The sequence below is a fragment of the Sminthopsis crassicaudata genome, chromosome 4 (assembly GCF_048593235.1).
Source record: "Sminthopsis crassicaudata isolate SCR6 chromosome 4, ASM4859323v1, whole genome shotgun sequence".
NCBI lineage: Eukaryota > Metazoa > Chordata > Mammalia > Dasyuromorphia > Dasyuridae > Sminthopsis > Sminthopsis crassicaudata.
Window position 1 is genome coordinate 429,525,306 of NC_133620.1, and position 17,530 is coordinate 429,542,835.

Sequence of the window (17,530 nt, forward strand, 5' to 3'; positions counted from 1 at the left end):
TTGAGACACTGTAAATACTTAAATATTAGTGTTCCATTTTTTCTAGGTTATTTGTTAACAATTAGGATAGTGGAATATGACATCTTTGTGTAGCATCTAACTATTGATTCATGTTTTTAATAAACTCATTTATTACCTTTCTTATTTTCTCTCATAGGCACCTCTGTGGGCATATATTGCCTGTGCATGTGGCCTTTTCATTTATCAGTCTTTGGATGCTATAGATGGGAAACAAGCAAGAAGAACCAACAGTAGCTCTCCTTTGGGAGAACTTTTTGACCATGGCTGTGATTCACTTTCTACAGGTACTGCATAATATTCATTCTTACTTCCAATCAGGTTGTATATATAATAGATAAAGGCATATGAGGAGTAGAATTCAACTTAAGTATTATAATACATGCCAGTTAAGTAGTTTTATATTCAACTTTAGTATCTTTGAGTGTGAATTGAATTGTTTGTCATTAAGACTTTTACTGAATTTAGAAATTAAATATAAAATGATTTTAAATTTAATCATATTTTATATGATTTTAATTCAGAATGTTTTTTAATTACTGATTTTTAAAGTTCTTAAGATTAAATAGGTAGCCTAAAATTACAGTCTTTATCTAATCAGGCCTCCTAACAAGTACTTGGTTCCTCTTTTTTTCTTGTAACACTACTAAGTTTTAAATAAGTTTCCTGTCATCTAAGTTAGGGTGTTAAAGTCAGATCTGTGGTCTCAGTGTGGGGTATGGTTTAACCTTGATCACCCAGCCAATATATATACTGCCAAAGCAGTATTTGAACCCCTCAGTTCATCTGGCTCCATGTCCAACTTTTTTTAATGCTATTCTGTCTCTCCTATTGTAAAATAATGAGTCATTCATAGCTCATCACTTTAGAGCCAAATTGTGTATACTTATTTATATGTACTGGGTAGCTATATGTTCACAGTTAAATGACTTTGTCTACAGAAAAATTCAAAATTCTTATAGATGACCAAGCCCTTAAAAATAAGTATAAAGCAAACCAAGAAAAGCTAGAAATCTGAATAGATAAATACTGACTGAATGTTTCTAAAAGCTTGCAACTTAAAACACAGTGTAACTTACTGAATGCTAGTTTGTGATTCTATTTTTGTCCCTGGGAGATGAAATGTTTGAGCTGTCGTTACATTGTTTGAAACTTCTCCTGGCAATTTCTTAGCATATCTGTGTGACTAAAGTAATATCTGTTATAGGATAACAACCAGCTCTTTGTCAGTTAGAAGTAAATTTGAAGAGTATCCAAATAATTTGATTTTCTTTCTCATTCTTTTGCCTTTGTGCCAGTTAGCTAACTCAGTAGATAGAGGGCTGGACTTAGAGTTAGAATGACGAGTTCAGATGTGGCCTCAGACACTAGCTAACTGTGTTTTCTGGGCAAGTCATGTAATTTCTATTTGCCTCAGTTTCCTCAACTATGAAATGGAAATAACAAAGCACGTACCTCTCAGGATTGTGGTCAAATGAAATAGTATAACTAAAGCACTTAGCCTAGTGCCTAACATGTAATAGGCAATAAATAAATACTTGCTTCCTTTATTCTTTACATTAATTACTAGTACTACTATTGATCAGTGGATAGTAAAAATCTTAAATTAGGAAAGAAAACTTATCCAATTCTTTGTAAGATTGATTTTGATCAGAATTTTGTAGGAAATTTTAAGTTTTGAACCAAAGTTAAAGTTGAGATTATCTGTGGATTTTTTTAGTTATCCCCATTTCCTTTACTGTGGAAAACTGAAAGCTGATTATAAAGTAACAATAGAATTTTCTCAGATTTCTCTTATTTAACTTTTTTTTTGATACTAGTAAGAGTTAAAATGTTCAGTTAATTGTGACCTGTTTCTCCTGCAGTCTTTGTAGTTCTTGGAACCTGCATTGCAGTGCAGCTAGGAACCAACCCTGACTGGATGTTTTTCTGTTGTTTTGCTGGGACTTTCATGTTTTACTGTGCACACTGGCAAACGTATGTTTCTGGAACATTGCGATTTGGAATGTAAGTACAAAAAGTGACATTTAAAAAACACTCTGCAGTGCTGTGAGTGGTTTGGATTTGTGTGTTTTTAGCAAGCTGTAACATTACTAAATTCATTAAATAAAAGCATCTCCAGACTGTCACTCTTTTAACTTTTACCTGTCATCTCTTCTTTAGCATCCATTTTTAGAAAAATAAACATTAAAACATTTCAACTACAAGAAGGAAAAAATGTATTCCTTCCACATAAACAAACAAACAAAAAAATCCCTCATCCATTCTACTTTGGGATCTGATGATCATTGAGTGTTCAATAAATGATAACTAAGAATGGTTCTGATAATTATGAGTGGTTCTCCAGAATAGAGAAAGTTCTTTTCAAACGATAAAGAGCAATTTATTTCTCTAAGCAGTAGGGCTTATAGTAATTTATTTCTTACATATAGTTACCAGAATACAATAACCAGATCCATGACTTTCTTGTGGATAATGAGCATGCTATATTGATTATTATTGATAAGGAAACATCTAAGAATTTTGTAGACATGAGAAGAAAATCATGTGGTTTTACTAGTATTTAACAGGATTTTTAATAAGTGTTAAAAACAGATTATTACCCCAATTTTTGTTATTGTATAATAGATCCACATGTATTTGCTTGTTATAGTCTATCTTTGTAAGATTCCAAAAGAAAACCTTGTATACTTTTGCAAACTTTTAAAAAATTAAAGACCTCTGGGGCTGCTAGATGGTGCAGTGAATAGAATAGTCCTGAAGTCAGGAGACCTGAGTTCAAATGTGGCCTCAGACACTTAACACTTCCTAGCTGTGTGACCCTGGGTAAGTCACTTAATCCCAATTGCCTCGGCCAAAAAAAAAAAAAAAAAAAAAAAAATTAAAGACCTCAAAATAATATTAATGGCATTTGACAGGGAAATAAGTCAAATAATTTTCAGCAAAGAAGTCTTTTTAATTTAGAATCCCAAATAAACATTTTCTTCTCAAGGCATTAGATAAAACCTAATGCCCCCCCCAAAAAAAAAATTATTAGTTTATACATTAATTTTAATTTAGAAATTTTATTGCTAAACTTATTAGCAGTGACAATCATGAGCATTTCAAATAAGTAATTATCAAAGGGGACAAAACATAGATGAAAGAAGTTACAGTCATTTGTATTGTACATTCATTAGCAATTTATAATTTATCTGGGTAGTATTAGACTGTTAAACCAGAAAATATTCAAAATTTCTAACAATTTGGGGGGGGGTGTAACATACAGAATACAGAAAGACAGTATTTTTTATAATAAACTGTGAGAACCAAAACTATTATAATAGTAGGCCCCTTTGAGACCACATGCTTTTCTTGATCCATTTTTTATTATTTTCCTATTTAATTTGGAGATTATGACTCAGTTATTACAAATATCACAATTTAGATTTTGTATTCTCTGAAATCCATAGCAACTAGTACTCATTTTTGTGATTTATTTCATTCTACAAATTTTTTTTTTCCCACCCCTTTTCCAAAAGAAATCAATATGGTGGCAAAGTATGGATCAGCATCTATTTGCTGTTTATTTTCTCTTTTCTTGGTAAAGAGACACCACTCATAGAAAAGTGGAACATGGGAGGAAGAAAGAGAATATTGGACCAACTATATGTTCAATGTTGTGAAGGAAGTATCATAGTTTCCTGCTTATCAGTTTTTAATTTCTCAGATCATTTTTTTGGTCTTGTGTCATACTTCTCTTGTGGATATCTGACTTTTGTTATGGGACACATTTGAATGAAAATAGGTGACAGGGATGTGTAATGGTTGGTTTGGGCCTTCGATATTTGCTGGGTAGCAAGATTGACTGGACTATTGGAAAGTTGTTGGAAATAAAAAAACAAAGTCAGTTGGGAGTGAGAAAATGTGTCCTACAAAAGTCTCAAATAGTTAAAGAATGGGAATAAAGATTAAAAAAGCTATGAACTGGTATGATTAACAATAGTCTTTGCAATAGAGTTCTATTATGGAGTAGAGTGAAAAAGAAGATATTCAAGTAGGAAAAGGGATGATTTCTGAAAAGGATTGTACAAGATAATCCAAAAAAGAGTTAGATAAGTTAACATAAAAAATGAAAAGGAAAGCAACTCATATGGTAGAAGAAAACAATCTTTAAGTAGAATGAATAAACCATAATAGTCTCAAAATATTAGTATAGATTTAAAACTTAGAACTCAGATATCAAATTTGGCATTTCAGAGAATATAATTTCAGAAAATTTTTGCCATAAAATATTCTGAAATGTTAAAAAAAAAGCCTTTTAATATTGAAATGTCAGAAATATGAAGCTATGATATTTATAATAAAAATTATGTAAGTCTTTTAGGTTCAGTGAGTTAATTTGAGATTTTTTTTTTTTAATTATCTACCATTTTGAATAATCTAGAGAGAGAGTCCAGTGGCAATAAAAATTCACAGATTATTGTTTTAACTTTGCTGAAAGCTTTTCTTTTTTTACTTTGTTTATTGCCAAGGGAACATTTCAGATAATACCTCATTCAAATACTCTAAAATAATACTTAAAGATGCCACTTAAAGGATCTCTTCCTATACAATTTCCAGGGGCTTGCCTTTTCTTATTACTGTTAAATGAGATAGCCGCCCAGGCAGATAAAGAAGCATATGGTTAATTGTTGACTTAAGACATATGTTTATGGTGAGAAGGAGAAAGTTCAATTTCTGTTTTCCATAAGTAGGGGAGAAGAGGTAAGCACTGAAGTATAATTTCAATAACAAGGGGATGTCTATAACTTTAAAAAAATAAAGAATAAGGGGGCAGCTAGGTGGCGCAGTGGATAGAGCACCAGCCCTGAATTCAGGAGGACCCGAATTCAAATGTGGTCTCAGACACTTAACACTTCCTAGCTGTGTGACTCTGGGCAAGTCACTTAACCCCAGCCTCAAGGAAAAAAAAAAAAAAAAGAATAAAAATTTAGAAATGCCCTCTTTTTCATACAAATTCTTGGGGGTTTGGTCTAAACTATGTGTTTAATTTTTTTTTTTCAATTACATTTATTTTGTTTTATCAAGTGGTATTCCATATTTGTTAAGAATCAATTTTTTTTATGCATGTGTGTGTGTGTGCGTGCGCGCGCGTGTATGAATAGTTTTCATTTGTGGGGATATTTTTTATCATTTAAAAATTTTTTTAATAGAGTATTTGGGAAATTAAGGTTTGCTACCTCCATTTAAAAATTGCTTTTTAAATATTTTGCTGGTCTTGCCATAAGCTCAGAGGAACACAGCAGTTGTAACTTTTGCTAGTAACTATGATTCTTGCATTATAGTATAAGCCTAGAATTCTGGGAAAGTCAGTAATAGTTTTAAATAATTTTAAGAAGAGGAAACTAAGATTCAGATTAGGTGATATGCCAAAGGTCACAAAGCTTGTAAATAGTAGATCTAGTTCTTGGGCTCCATATTCTCACCCAAATTTAGAGTGATTAACATTCTGCCCTGTCGCCTCAAATGTTTATAACTTTCGTGAAGTTTTGGGCTAGAATTTCAGCTTTCTGCTCCAAAACTATAAGCTATTTTAAGTAGAGAGTATTATTAATACCTGGTTTTTCATAAACAGACCAAGTGTTGCTCCAAGGGGAAGAACTTTTAACAGACTTTTTGCTGTGGACACAAACCCTCAGTGGGGCCCATTCAGTAGTTACATCTCCATTTCAGCTAACACACCTTTGTAGGGAGGGAAGTAAGAGAAGCCTAGGTATGACAAATTCAAAGGCCAAAGAAGCTAGAAATTAGAGCAGAATGATAGAGAAAAAAGGTACCAATCTAGAGGGAGAGATTAGGGTATATTGAATTGATGTTAAACATGGTAGTGATTTGGAAGAGCATTAATGGAGCATATTAAATAGAAAAATTTAGTTTTACTCTACTGAACCTTTCTATATGTGGTTTACAAATTATTATCTTTTTAAACAAAACATTTAAATGATTATATATACATTAATATTTTAAAAGTATTTGTTTAGAAATGCTGATTTATGCAAAAGCCAAGCTTTTAAAAAATTATCCACAGGTTTCTTTTCTGGCTAAAAGAGAGAGCTTGGTTAATTAAGATAATCTATTCAATAAAAAGAATTCTTCCCCCCCCCAAAAAAAAAAAAAAAATCCCAGACATTGTTGAGTTGCAATCAGACCAACAATGTCCTGTCCCAAGTGTTTTATTGATTTTTCTCTAAATTTTACTGCCTATAATTATGACTCACTATATATATTTGTGGTCTGACCTGAAATAAATTGTTGTCTCTCTAAACCAGTTTACTCAGCTATAAAATGAATGGGTTGGACTATTGACCTTAAAGGTCCCTTCTTACTCTAAAAGTCAAGTAATTTTGTTTTTAAAATTAGATTGCAAAGTTAAGTTACTCAAAATTGTTATTGTTTGAGGTATTTCATATATATATTATAGAAGAAAACTTTCACAATTGTGATTTGTACAGTTTGTTGCATAAGACTGACATTAATTAAAAATCATATTAACAAAAATTAGTCATGTCATCATAAGTAAATTGTATAGCAGTTGCTGATCTGTTTTGGTAGAAAGCATTTTACTCACCTATATCTGTTAAAATCACAGATCTAGATAAAAAACAAATAGAAAAGTGTTGGTTTTGAATATATATAAAGTTTTATATATATGAAAATTTAAAAATCCTTATTTGAACTCATCCATTAAAGGTGGTTTTTTTTTTTTCAATTTATTCATGCATTTTTCTTTTCAACAGTTCCAGCAAACTTTAACACTATCCAATTATAATAATTTAGACCTCATAAATTAATTTAATTTGCTATAGGTAATGTCCCCCAACAGCCCACTCTGAATTATTTGAAATAATAACAAAGTACAGTAACCCAAGTGAAAACATATTCTTAAAACATTAAGTAAAATCTTGCCCTCTCCTTTTTAGAATTGGTCTTTGTAGTTGGCAGCCTCTGCTAATCTGATTATTTTTGACTAGCTAGCTATTATCCTATACCCTCCAAAACTACTGAGCCAATGACATTAAGGAAAGGGTCACTAGAGCAAAAGTTAGAAGACCTGGATTATAGGACCATCTATACTGCCAAAGTACTCTGTGAACTCAAACAAAGCTATTAGGCCCTTTCAGGCCCATATTTCTCAATTTGTTGTAACAACAATAATAACAATAATCTACTTAACAATTATTTCTTGCTTTTAAGTTTGCAAAAGTCTATGTCTCACCTTCTTTACTTACCCTGTGAAATAAGCATGATTGTAATCAAACCCCTTTTTACAGACAAGGAAAGAAATTGAGGAAAGATTAAATGATTTGCCCAGTGTGTCACAGACCAGATCCCAACTCAATTCTTCTTGACTTCAAGCCCAGAGCCTTCTTTTCTCTCCCATACCTCTTTTGATAAAGATAATATTTACTTACATTTAGATAGCAATTTAAGGCTTGTAAGATGTTTTCCTCACAACAAACCACATGATGCAGGTAGTGGAAATATTACTATACCTATTTTACAAATGAAAAAAATGGAACCAAAAAGACTTGTCCAAGGTCACTTTTAGTGGTAGAAACAGGACTTGCATCCTTATCCCATACCGCTTCCTTTTTTCCATCCATAAAATTTTAGTTCACTAAGGTAATTTTACTACTCTGAAACAAAGACAACAAAAAAATTTAAAGGTTAGAAAGAAAAGAATTTGAGTTAGAATTCATAAGGAAATAAGTCTTAGGAACGAGGCACAGTCAATTTAGCTTTTGTTGTGATCATATCCAGAGAAGAGTGTATGCTTTTAGCATTTAAGATTTATTTCCCCTCACCATTTCTTAATAGCTCTCATTTCTGTCCCTTCCCTTTTGCATGCCTGTTGTAATTTCTCTCCAAGAGAAAATAGTGGGAGTATGTTAGGGATATGTTGGGATGGAAGAGAAAAAACTCTTTAAGCATCATATAGGTATTTTTGTCCTGGTGCCACTCCTAGAAATAACACACCAAACAGATACGTGGTTAGATGCCAGTGCACACTCTAAAAGGGCTCTGTAAAGCAGACAGATTGTGGTTATTTGCTAACTGGATGGTTCTTCCACAGGTAATTGAGAAACGGATAAAGTATGGCTGATCTGGTTGTATTTCCAAATCATTTTTTTAAAATTAGTCTTCCAGTTTAGCTAAGAAATATACTTTTGTACCTTAGGGCAATAAAAATATTACCATTTAAAGCATATCACTTAATCTCTAAATGTCATCTTAAAGGCTGTTCCTTTTAAATGAAATCTTGGTGTTACTTGTTTTGGTGGGGCTATTTGGTAGAAGTTCCCAAAAAAGTTATTTCAGTTTCACATAGTTTCAATATTACAGAGTCCCAGACCATAATTATAACACGTCAGCTTCTCACAGGAACCCTGGGGCCCTGGTTCTGGAACTTCTTAGGTTGTTTGGTTGATGTTCTGAATAAAGTTATTTCAAAATGTTTTTTCCCTCACACATAGATTCGATGTTACAGAGTCCCAGATCCTAATTATAACATCCCAGCTTCTCACAGGAACCCTGGGGCCCTGGTTCTGGAACTTCACGGTAACTGTGCTAGTATTAATGCGCCCAATGAAGAATGGCATGGACTCTGCAAAAGGCAGCCCCTTTGTCATGCACAGAGCGACTCTGCAAATCAAAGTCTCAAAACAAATTGGCTCATCAGGGAAAAAAAGAAAAAGAAAGAAAGAAAAAAGCAATCTAAAAGCTTAGTAGGGCAATAAAAATCTATCCTATTGGAAACAGATTTTTTAAATCATCCTTTTGGTGATTACCTGAATATAAAATTAGTCTTTTTCAGTAGAAAAATGATCAGGCAAAAGCACCTCAAACAAAATCTTTTGTTTTTAAATGTTGGTTATTTTTGGTTTAACACTATTTTAAGTAAAACCTTTCCACCATTAAATAGGATCATTTGAGTGTTTTTACGTTTTGGGGAGATAGGAAGATTACCAATAGGATATTGTTATGGCTCAGGTAATTCCAGGGAATATTCTGTTTTCTCCCCACTTCTTCCCCCTCCTCAGTCACCTTTTAATTTTTTCTCATTTGAAGCCTGTCAAAAGAAGTTTGTTTTGAATATTTTATTGAAAAGAAAGTGCATCTTTATTTTCCAGCTTTATTTCATTTGCTGTTGATTGCATTCCAGTACAGACAATTTTCATCTCTGTCTTTTTCTATAAAAAAGTCATGATGTTGTTTTTCCTCTTTAATTAGTGCTTTAAACTAAACTTTCAGATCATATTAGTTGTCCTTTAAGAACTTTCCTTTTGTTGGGAATTTATTTTTTAAGAGACCACTACATCTCTCTGATAATGTTATATAAGGAATTAGTATGACCATTCATTGCCCCATAGCTCAGAATTAACAGTAGCCCAGTAGCCCAAGACATTAAAAATATATTGTTAGTAGAAAATTTCATTTTCCAAAGTGGTAGTGCCTTAATCTTCATTCCCCCCACCCCCCGCTCTCTCTTTTGGTCACAGGAATAGCAGTGCTTCATTTTTATAATTTAACAATGGCAAAAATCTTCTGAATGAAATCTGATAGTTGGTTCTATCATAGCTAGGTGAATCAGTTGGCCATCTAGGGGCTTCCATTAATTTTCTCACATAAGTAAAATGGAATTGGAAATATAAAGCTTTCAATATTCTTTTCACAGTAGAAACAGTGATGTCTTGTGTCATTTGAGACTTATGACTCCAGTTACTAAATAGTAATAGCATAGACTTTGGACTGAAAAATGACTAAGTCATGATCCTCTCTTAATCTAAATTTAAAATGTCAGTAGTACTTGGAAAGCAGCTAATTAAGGCACTTTAAGAACACAGGGGTCATTTTGCACATGTATTTCTTATGTTCAACTGGTACAACTCTATCTTAGGTTGCCAGTTATCACCCCAATCTTAAATGTTCTTACCTTTCTCTTGGTAGTTTCTCCTTATACCTTCAGTTTAAATCTTCTAGAAGTAGAAGATAATTTTAGTCCCTAAGTTTTTTATTTTCTATATCACTGTTCACAATGAGTAGATAATGAATAAATGATTGATGAAGCATTTTACTGGTATACTTTTTGTTTTTCAAAGATCTCTACATACTTTTGTGGAGTGCTGTCTTTGAAATATTTTTTAGCAGCAAATGCATTTTAAATGACAAAATGCCATTTTAAAATTGTTTCCATTTTCCCCTATATTTGAATGAATGCTTACTGCTCACTTACAGCAACTTATATTTTTAAATTTATGCTGGTATCATCATTATCATATGAAGAGAAATTTTAAAATTTACCTCAAATGCCCATTTTTAGTAACATTGAGGAGTAACTTCTAGGAAAGTCCTTTGGTAATTTAAATCTTTGTCTTCAAATACACAGATGAGGTGCTTCTTTCTGCTATTGGAAATCATTCAGTGCATCTTAAAGATTTTTTTATGGGTAGAACATTTGAGTTGAAATTCTGTACTCCTATATGTATTATCCAGTCAATTATAGAATTACCTAACTTATTCTGAAGCTTTTGTTGTTGTGTCTGACACTTCATTATACCCTATTTGGGATTGTCTTGGCAAAGATACTGGTTTGACTTTTCTAAGCTCATTTTACAGATGAGAAAACAAAGGGCAAATTGTTGTCCAGGGTTACAAAGCTAGTAAGTATCTGAGGCTAGTTTTGTACTCAGGAAGAGGAGAATTCTTGACTCTAGGGCTGGCACTCCATCTATTCTGCCTCTTAGCCATTCCTGTTTCAACTCCATAGCTTTCATAAAAACAAAGTAGATTGATGATAAAAAGATAAGATGAAGTTATAGGTTTCGTCCTCTACTTGTTAATAAGGATAACATTGTTTTTAAGTCTTTTATTACTTTTCTAGTTCTCAAGGATTATTATTAGTGATTATTGATAAACCAATCATTTGATTAGTTGGTACCTTAATAATAATCATTACCTTCAAATGGACAAACTTAGTTAACCTTCAGAAATCAGACTGCAGATTTGCATTTTTCTTTCTGTCAATCAGTATGCATTTGTTAAGCATTTACTACATACAAAGCAGTTTTGCTAAGAGTCAAGGATATAAAGAAAGGCAAAAGCCAGTTTTTGTTCTCAAGGAGCTTTAATAAATGTCCTTCATAATATGAGCTCATTCATAAGAAGGCTGATCACTTGCTCAAATTATAGTACGTCTGCATTTGTCACTTTAAATTATTTTAAATAAGCACATAATGTATGTATATCTGCCCATACATGCACATATCTCATATACATAGAGGTGGTACAGTAGCTAGTGCTCAGGACTTGGAATTTAGAAGATCACTGATTTCTAATCCTGTCTCAGACACTTAATACTGTGTGACTCTGGGCAAATCACTTCACTTCTCTTCCTCAATTTTCTCACCTATAAAATGGGGATAATAGTAGAACTCATCTTATGGGATTCTTGTGAGAATAAAATTAGTATAATATTGTAAACCTTAAAGCATATTTAAATTCTAAAAGAAAAATTTGAAATCCTTGTATCTTATGTGATAGAAAAGTTAAGTGGCATAATTTCTTGATTGTTTTGAGAAATACTTTTCAAAAATATGGGACAAGAAACACAGTATGCCTAAAAATTCTAGCAAAGAACTTTTTACTAGGTGGGTGATGAAGTAGATAGAGAACTGGGTTTAGAGAAGACTCTGTTTTCCTGAGTTCACAATCTGGTTTCAAATCCTAACCATCTGTGTGATCCTGGACAAGTCACCTTACCCTGTTTGCCTCAGTTTCCTCATCTATAAAATGAGCTGAAGGAAGAAATGGCAAATCCTTCCAGTATCTTTGCCATGAAAACCCCAAGTAGGCTCACGTATAATGCCTCAACAACAACATTGCTAAGCCTTATTAATCAATTAATATTCCTTATTAATAATGATTATTGATTAGTGCTTTAATAGTCAAGAAAATATATTCAAATGGACAAACTTGCTTATGGTAAATCATAAGTCTCAGACTTGTCACTTTATTCCACCTCTATTGGGACTCAGCTCAATATACTCGTTTAATTGCTACTACTTTACTCTGAGAAACAAAAGTTAGCCTTTCACTAAGATTATTGTTTCTCGTTATTTTTATTCCTACTTACAGTGATCTGAAATCTTCCCTCAGTCATTTTTGGTGCCTGTGACTTGTCAAGAGAGGCAGAGGACCATACTGGCTAGAGGACTGTTCTTGGAGTCTGAAAACATGAGTTTCCTACCTCTGACATTTCCTGGCTGGTAATTTTATTTCCTTGGACTCCAGGCAGTTCTCTAAGACCTTAAATTGCAAGTGAGTTGCCAGTTTATTTGTAGTTGGAGTCCTGATGAAATCATTCCTTTGGACCATAGTCTTGTTGAATTTTTACCTTTCTTTATTCACCTTCAAAGTGCTCATTTAGTGTGCTTTGAGTTGGGTAGCTGCCTCATATTTGGTATCTTTAGACACAGTTTCTTCCCATGATTGATAGAAGGCCATAGCTCCCCCCTAACCCCAAGTCTGAGGGACCCGTTTCACAGAGGAAAAATACTCTGGTCATTTAGCAGACTTCCTTTTTTTTCCCTCTAGTCAAGGAGGATTTGGCTTTGGTATTTCATTTGACATTGATAGTAAAATATTATTTCAACTTTTGTTTGGAAGAACTCATACAAATATCAAATTGATATTCCTAAAGCACAAGTGTGTGTCCCTGCTTACTACCTTGTTGAGGAAGCCAGAGTACTGAGCTCTTACTCTCCACAATGTGACTTCCTAGCTCCAACTGTCTCTCTAGGTTGATTGCAGTCCAAGCAGCTTCCTTGCTGTGTCTTGTACATGACTTCCCTTTCACCTGGTTCTGGACCTTTGTCTTGGTTCCCCAAGCCCCACAGTGCTCTTGTCTTCTCATCTCTACTTCTTTGAGCCCCTAGTTCCTTTCAAAGCTCAGTGCAGCTGCCTTCTCTATGGGACTCTGCTGCTTTATCCTTACCTGTCACTTTGTATTTCTTTTATCTAAGTTGTATCCTCTTTCTCCCAGTAAGAATGTAAATTACTCCTCCCAACTTCTACACTATGTCTGCCACATAGAGGCTCTTTTGAAGATTTATTGATTTAAAACAAAAAAAGTCCCATGTGGATATCCTCAAACAGAAGTTGAAATTTCTTGACTCATTTTTTCTTACCCTCTTTTTCCTCTGGCAACCAATAGAAAGTTTGGTTGGCTTTACCTTTTTAATATAAGAATAATTGTACCTACATCCAGAACAGGACATCTGGAATTTTTAGATGAAGTTTTCTTTTGTTCCTTTGCAGCCTGTTTAGAATTCAGATTATATTAAAAAAAGAAATGCCAATGGCCATAAATGATCAGGTTTGTTTTTTTTCCTAATTTCAGATTTCTTTCTATCTCATTCATAGCTACAGTCAGATTAAAACTTTACATTTAATTTTTGCCCAGAAAGTTTTCATTCAGACATTTTGAAATTATGACAGTTATAAGTCCAAACTGAAGGTATGAGTACTGTTTATATTCTTTAGAAGAGAACTCCAATTTTTAGGTGCTTTGCTACTTCTTTTTTTACAAGGTGTAGTTTGTGAGAACAAGTGGTTATGTCAGAACTTATTTAAGCTATCTATTGAATCCATGAATTCAATGAAATCAAATCCAGCAAGCTAAACTTCTGACTGTTTTCTTCCTTGTAGAACATAATTCCTTCTTTTTTTTTTTTTTTTTTTTTTTTGTTTGTGACTCAAAGGAGATTAAAGTGACCCACTTCTTTATAGGAGCTCTAATGAATCAACCCAGAGATTTTTATTCATGGAAAAAGGAAAAAAAGGGTAGAGATTGACTCTTTTATGATTATGTCTGCCACTCTATATAGTTTTGTTCTCTTAAACTTGCTTTAGAGGCCCTTTTAACTTGGTTTAGTTCATATCCTTGGAGATTAGTTCAGGAAGTCTTTTCACTGGTAGTCAAGGTTGGTGTCATGTCTTCAAGAGTTAAACAGCAAGTCTTTTTTTTTTTTTTTTTTTTTTTTTTTTTAATAATATCCCTTGTATTCATTTTTCCAAATTATCCCCTCTCTCCCTCCACTCCCTCCCCCCCATGACAGGCAATCCCATACATTTTACATGTGTTACAATATAACCTAGATCCAATATATGTGTGTAAATACCATTTTCTTGTTGCACATTAAGTATTAGATTCCGAAGGTATAAGTAACCTGGGTAGATAGACAGTAGTGCTAACAATTTACATTCACTTCCCAGTGTTTCTTCTCTGGGTGTAGTTATTTCTGTCCATCATTGATCAACTGGAAGTGAGTTGGATCTTCTTTATGTTGAAGATATCCACTTCCATCAGAATAAATCTTCACACAGCATTGAAGTGTACAGCAATCTTCTGGTTCTGTTCATTTCACTCAGCATCAGTTGATTAAACAGCAAGTCTTAAAGATTTTAGCAGAGAGCAATCAGCCTCAAGTAAGGTATTTTAAATTAAAAGGCTGAAAAAACAGTCCATAACTACCTAGTATACAAGATGGCCCTGCTTCTCCCCTTCAGGATATTGGTAGTCTAAATGCAAGAACAACAGCCTGAAATGCTTTTTAAAAGATTTTGTATATGAACATTTTTAAATGGGGCAGTCCAGAAAAAATTTTAGAAGAATTGATAAAAATCTTTTAGGCAAACAAGAAGACTGCTAATGGAGATCAATTTAGTTCCTTGGTCCCACTCTCTAAAGATAATCCAGTCTGAAATCTAAGTTATGTCAAGAGCCTGAGGCTAAATTTTCCCAAACAACTTCTAGTCCATGGCTTTGCTGCTCCCTTTTTTTGGGTCATCCTGCCACAGCATTCTGCCTTGTGGTGTCTTTTCCCCTCTCTCTCTCCCGCTTCCCTCCATGCCACATGGTATCTTCCCTAACTCCACTATGCTTCCCAACCCCACTTCTTTCAGCTAACTTAATCTTTTAGGGTGTTAAGTCCCTTTCATAATTTAGCCTAACAGCTAAGGGCATGCCCCAACCTCAAGGGAAGCTTCTTTTTCCTGGGTACTTGTGAGTTCCAGTGAGGAACTTGACTTTCATATATATGATCTCCCACTCTATTTCATATTTACCATTCCAGGTGTCTATTATATCCCTTCATTTTGTCTGTAAATTATTCCTCCTTAATAAATCTATCTTTTGCCAAAGAGAATGGCCATTGTGAATTCTTCAAAAGACCAAACCCCAACTTTTGGTGCCCAAAACCACATTACAGATCACATCAATAACCATTTTATACGTTGCATTCACTGTTGTAAATTCAACCAGGGCAAAAAGGTTATTATGTGTCATCTTCATGCATTTTTTTTTTTTTGGTATTCATTTGGCCCTTCTTCCAAATGACTATTTCAAATGTCTATCCAGTAAAAAGCTGTAAAAATGTTACTCCTCCACCAACTCCTCCAAGATTGAGCAATTCATCTTTGATCCCTGCTTATTTTTCAGCCTATACTCAGTCTCTTGGCGACTCTAAGGACCGTATCAGTTTTTCAGATTCTAGTTAGTCTAATTCATATATGTGTACCAAAGTTAGTCTGTCCTTGCCTAGAATCATTTTTCAAGCAGAAATTATTTTGAACTAAGAATTGTGAAGGAGGACTGTTTGAATCCAAAGAGACAGTTACAGGGAAGTGAAGAATTTTAATTGTGTTAATCTCACAACCTCATAACTTTGAGGTCCTTTGCTGCTCTTGCTTTCCACTTTTCTCGGACCTATTTCTTTCCCAGTTCATCCTAAGAACTTTGGGTGAGATCATGAATTTACTTTAACACATCTTTAGGAGGAAATGAATGATAGACTTTGCATGCTCTCTTTCTGAATCTTTTTTATCCCTGTTCCCTTAACACTTTTCTGGCTTTTAAATTTTACTGCCCTCATTTTTCTGATAAGATCATTTCTTCTTGTCTATGACACCATTTGCAGTATTCCCAAAGCTAAATTGTAACTGCTTTCAAAGAAAACTTATAAGAAATCTTAAGTGAATTTCTCAGTGATTAAGTAGATGATTAGTGAGAACAATAATGTGTGAGGGCTTATTTTTTCCCACTTTTATTGTGGCAGACAATTTCATTCTTTAAAAGGCAACAGGTTCATGCAAGGTCAAGTGTTTTATTTATTGCATTTTAATTGAAGTTCCTAATTTTTCTAACTACTTTGCTTTCTGATATTGCAAAGTATTTCATAAGTTTATGACGTAAATACCTCCTTTTTGGACAGTTAACACTCAAAATTGTTCTCTTTTTTGGTGAGAAAGGTTGAATTTTGATAGGACTTTTGTGTTCATTTGGTTGGATTTGTTTTGCTTCTATTTCATATCAACTAAAATGAATCCAAAAATCCCTTTCACAAAAGGTGAGGTTTTTATTGCTCTGTGAAATCTATCAAATTAGACTAAAGAATTTTTATGGGTTTTTACTCGAATTTTCCTCAACAAATTATTGATATGTTCTCCATTTTGTTCTATTCCTTCCCCAATATTTTGGAGAATTTTCAATTGTGCATGAGAGAGGAGAGCTGCTAAGCTTGCAGGTGATTAACTTGAAATTGTTTTGAGTAATTCTGCTTTTTTGGCTTTTTGTACCTAATTAGAATTGATGTGACTGAAGTGCAAATCTTCATAATAATCATGCATTTGCTGGCAGTGATTGGAGGACCACCTTTTTGGCAATCTATGGTAATTTTGTTCACATTGTATATCCCATGTAATGCATGTTATGTATCCTGCTTGTGTTTTCAAATGCCACATAATCCAATTAAACAATAACATGTAAAGTTATTTCATCTTCCTTGTTACCAAAAACCATCAGTAACAATGAAACACAGGTATTTTTCTTTAAAGCATGATAAATGTCACCTTTTTGACAATCAATAGAGCATTTGGTTTGATTCCAAGATGACAGTCCTGAAGGCCTTTGAGAATTTATGACCTTTCTCAAAGCTGGTGGCTGTCTCATTTTTGCAAATGAAGAAGTGGACTGCAGGTAGTACATCAAGATGCCTCAAAAGTGAGGATGATTCAGATTTTTTATTTCCTTTCCTGAACAAGTGGAATCCATTAAACTCTCCTTTTAGACATTTAAAAACTATAGACAGAGTACAATGGACAGAGTATGCTTTCCTTCCAGTATAGAATTAACATTTCCCTTGAAAGCAGTGCTAAAGGACTTTTTTTTTTTTTTTTGAAGCAGTTGTTAGACCTTATCCAAAATCTAGATAGTCTCTATAACATGGTACACATCTTCTTCACAAATTGCTGGCAGCATATTGTACAAAGATTTGGGCAAAACAATTTCTTCCTCCTTATCGGATCTGTAACTATTGTTACTTCTACCCTCCTCCCCTCCCCAAAGTAATTTAATAGTTATTTTAAGGAAGCTCTTGAGCTAGAAATCTTCCCCCCCCAAAAAAAAAAAAAA

General features: G+C 33.4%; 1 protein-coding gene across 3 annotated transcripts in view; it reads left to right on the forward strand.

The window, feature by feature from the left end:
• CEPT1 (choline/ethanolamine phosphotransferase 1) overlaps positions 1 to 17,530 on the forward strand; it is a 39,972-nt gene that overhangs the window by 13,385 nt on the left and 9,057 nt on the right. For 2 of the 3 annotated variants that reach the window (XM_074263031.1, XM_074263032.1), the window contains exons 3-5: positions 158 to 305; positions 1,884 to 2,025; positions 16,704 to 16,788. In XM_074263031.1, the coding sequence (XP_074119132.1) occupies positions 158 to 305; positions 1,884 to 2,025; positions 16,704 to 16,788 (375 nt within the window). Of the gene's footprint in view, positions 1 to 157; positions 306 to 1,883; positions 2,026 to 8,534; positions 8,620 to 16,703; positions 16,789 to 17,530 lie in introns of all 3 variants that reach the window. The other variant, XM_074263033.1, reaches the window with a different exon arrangement.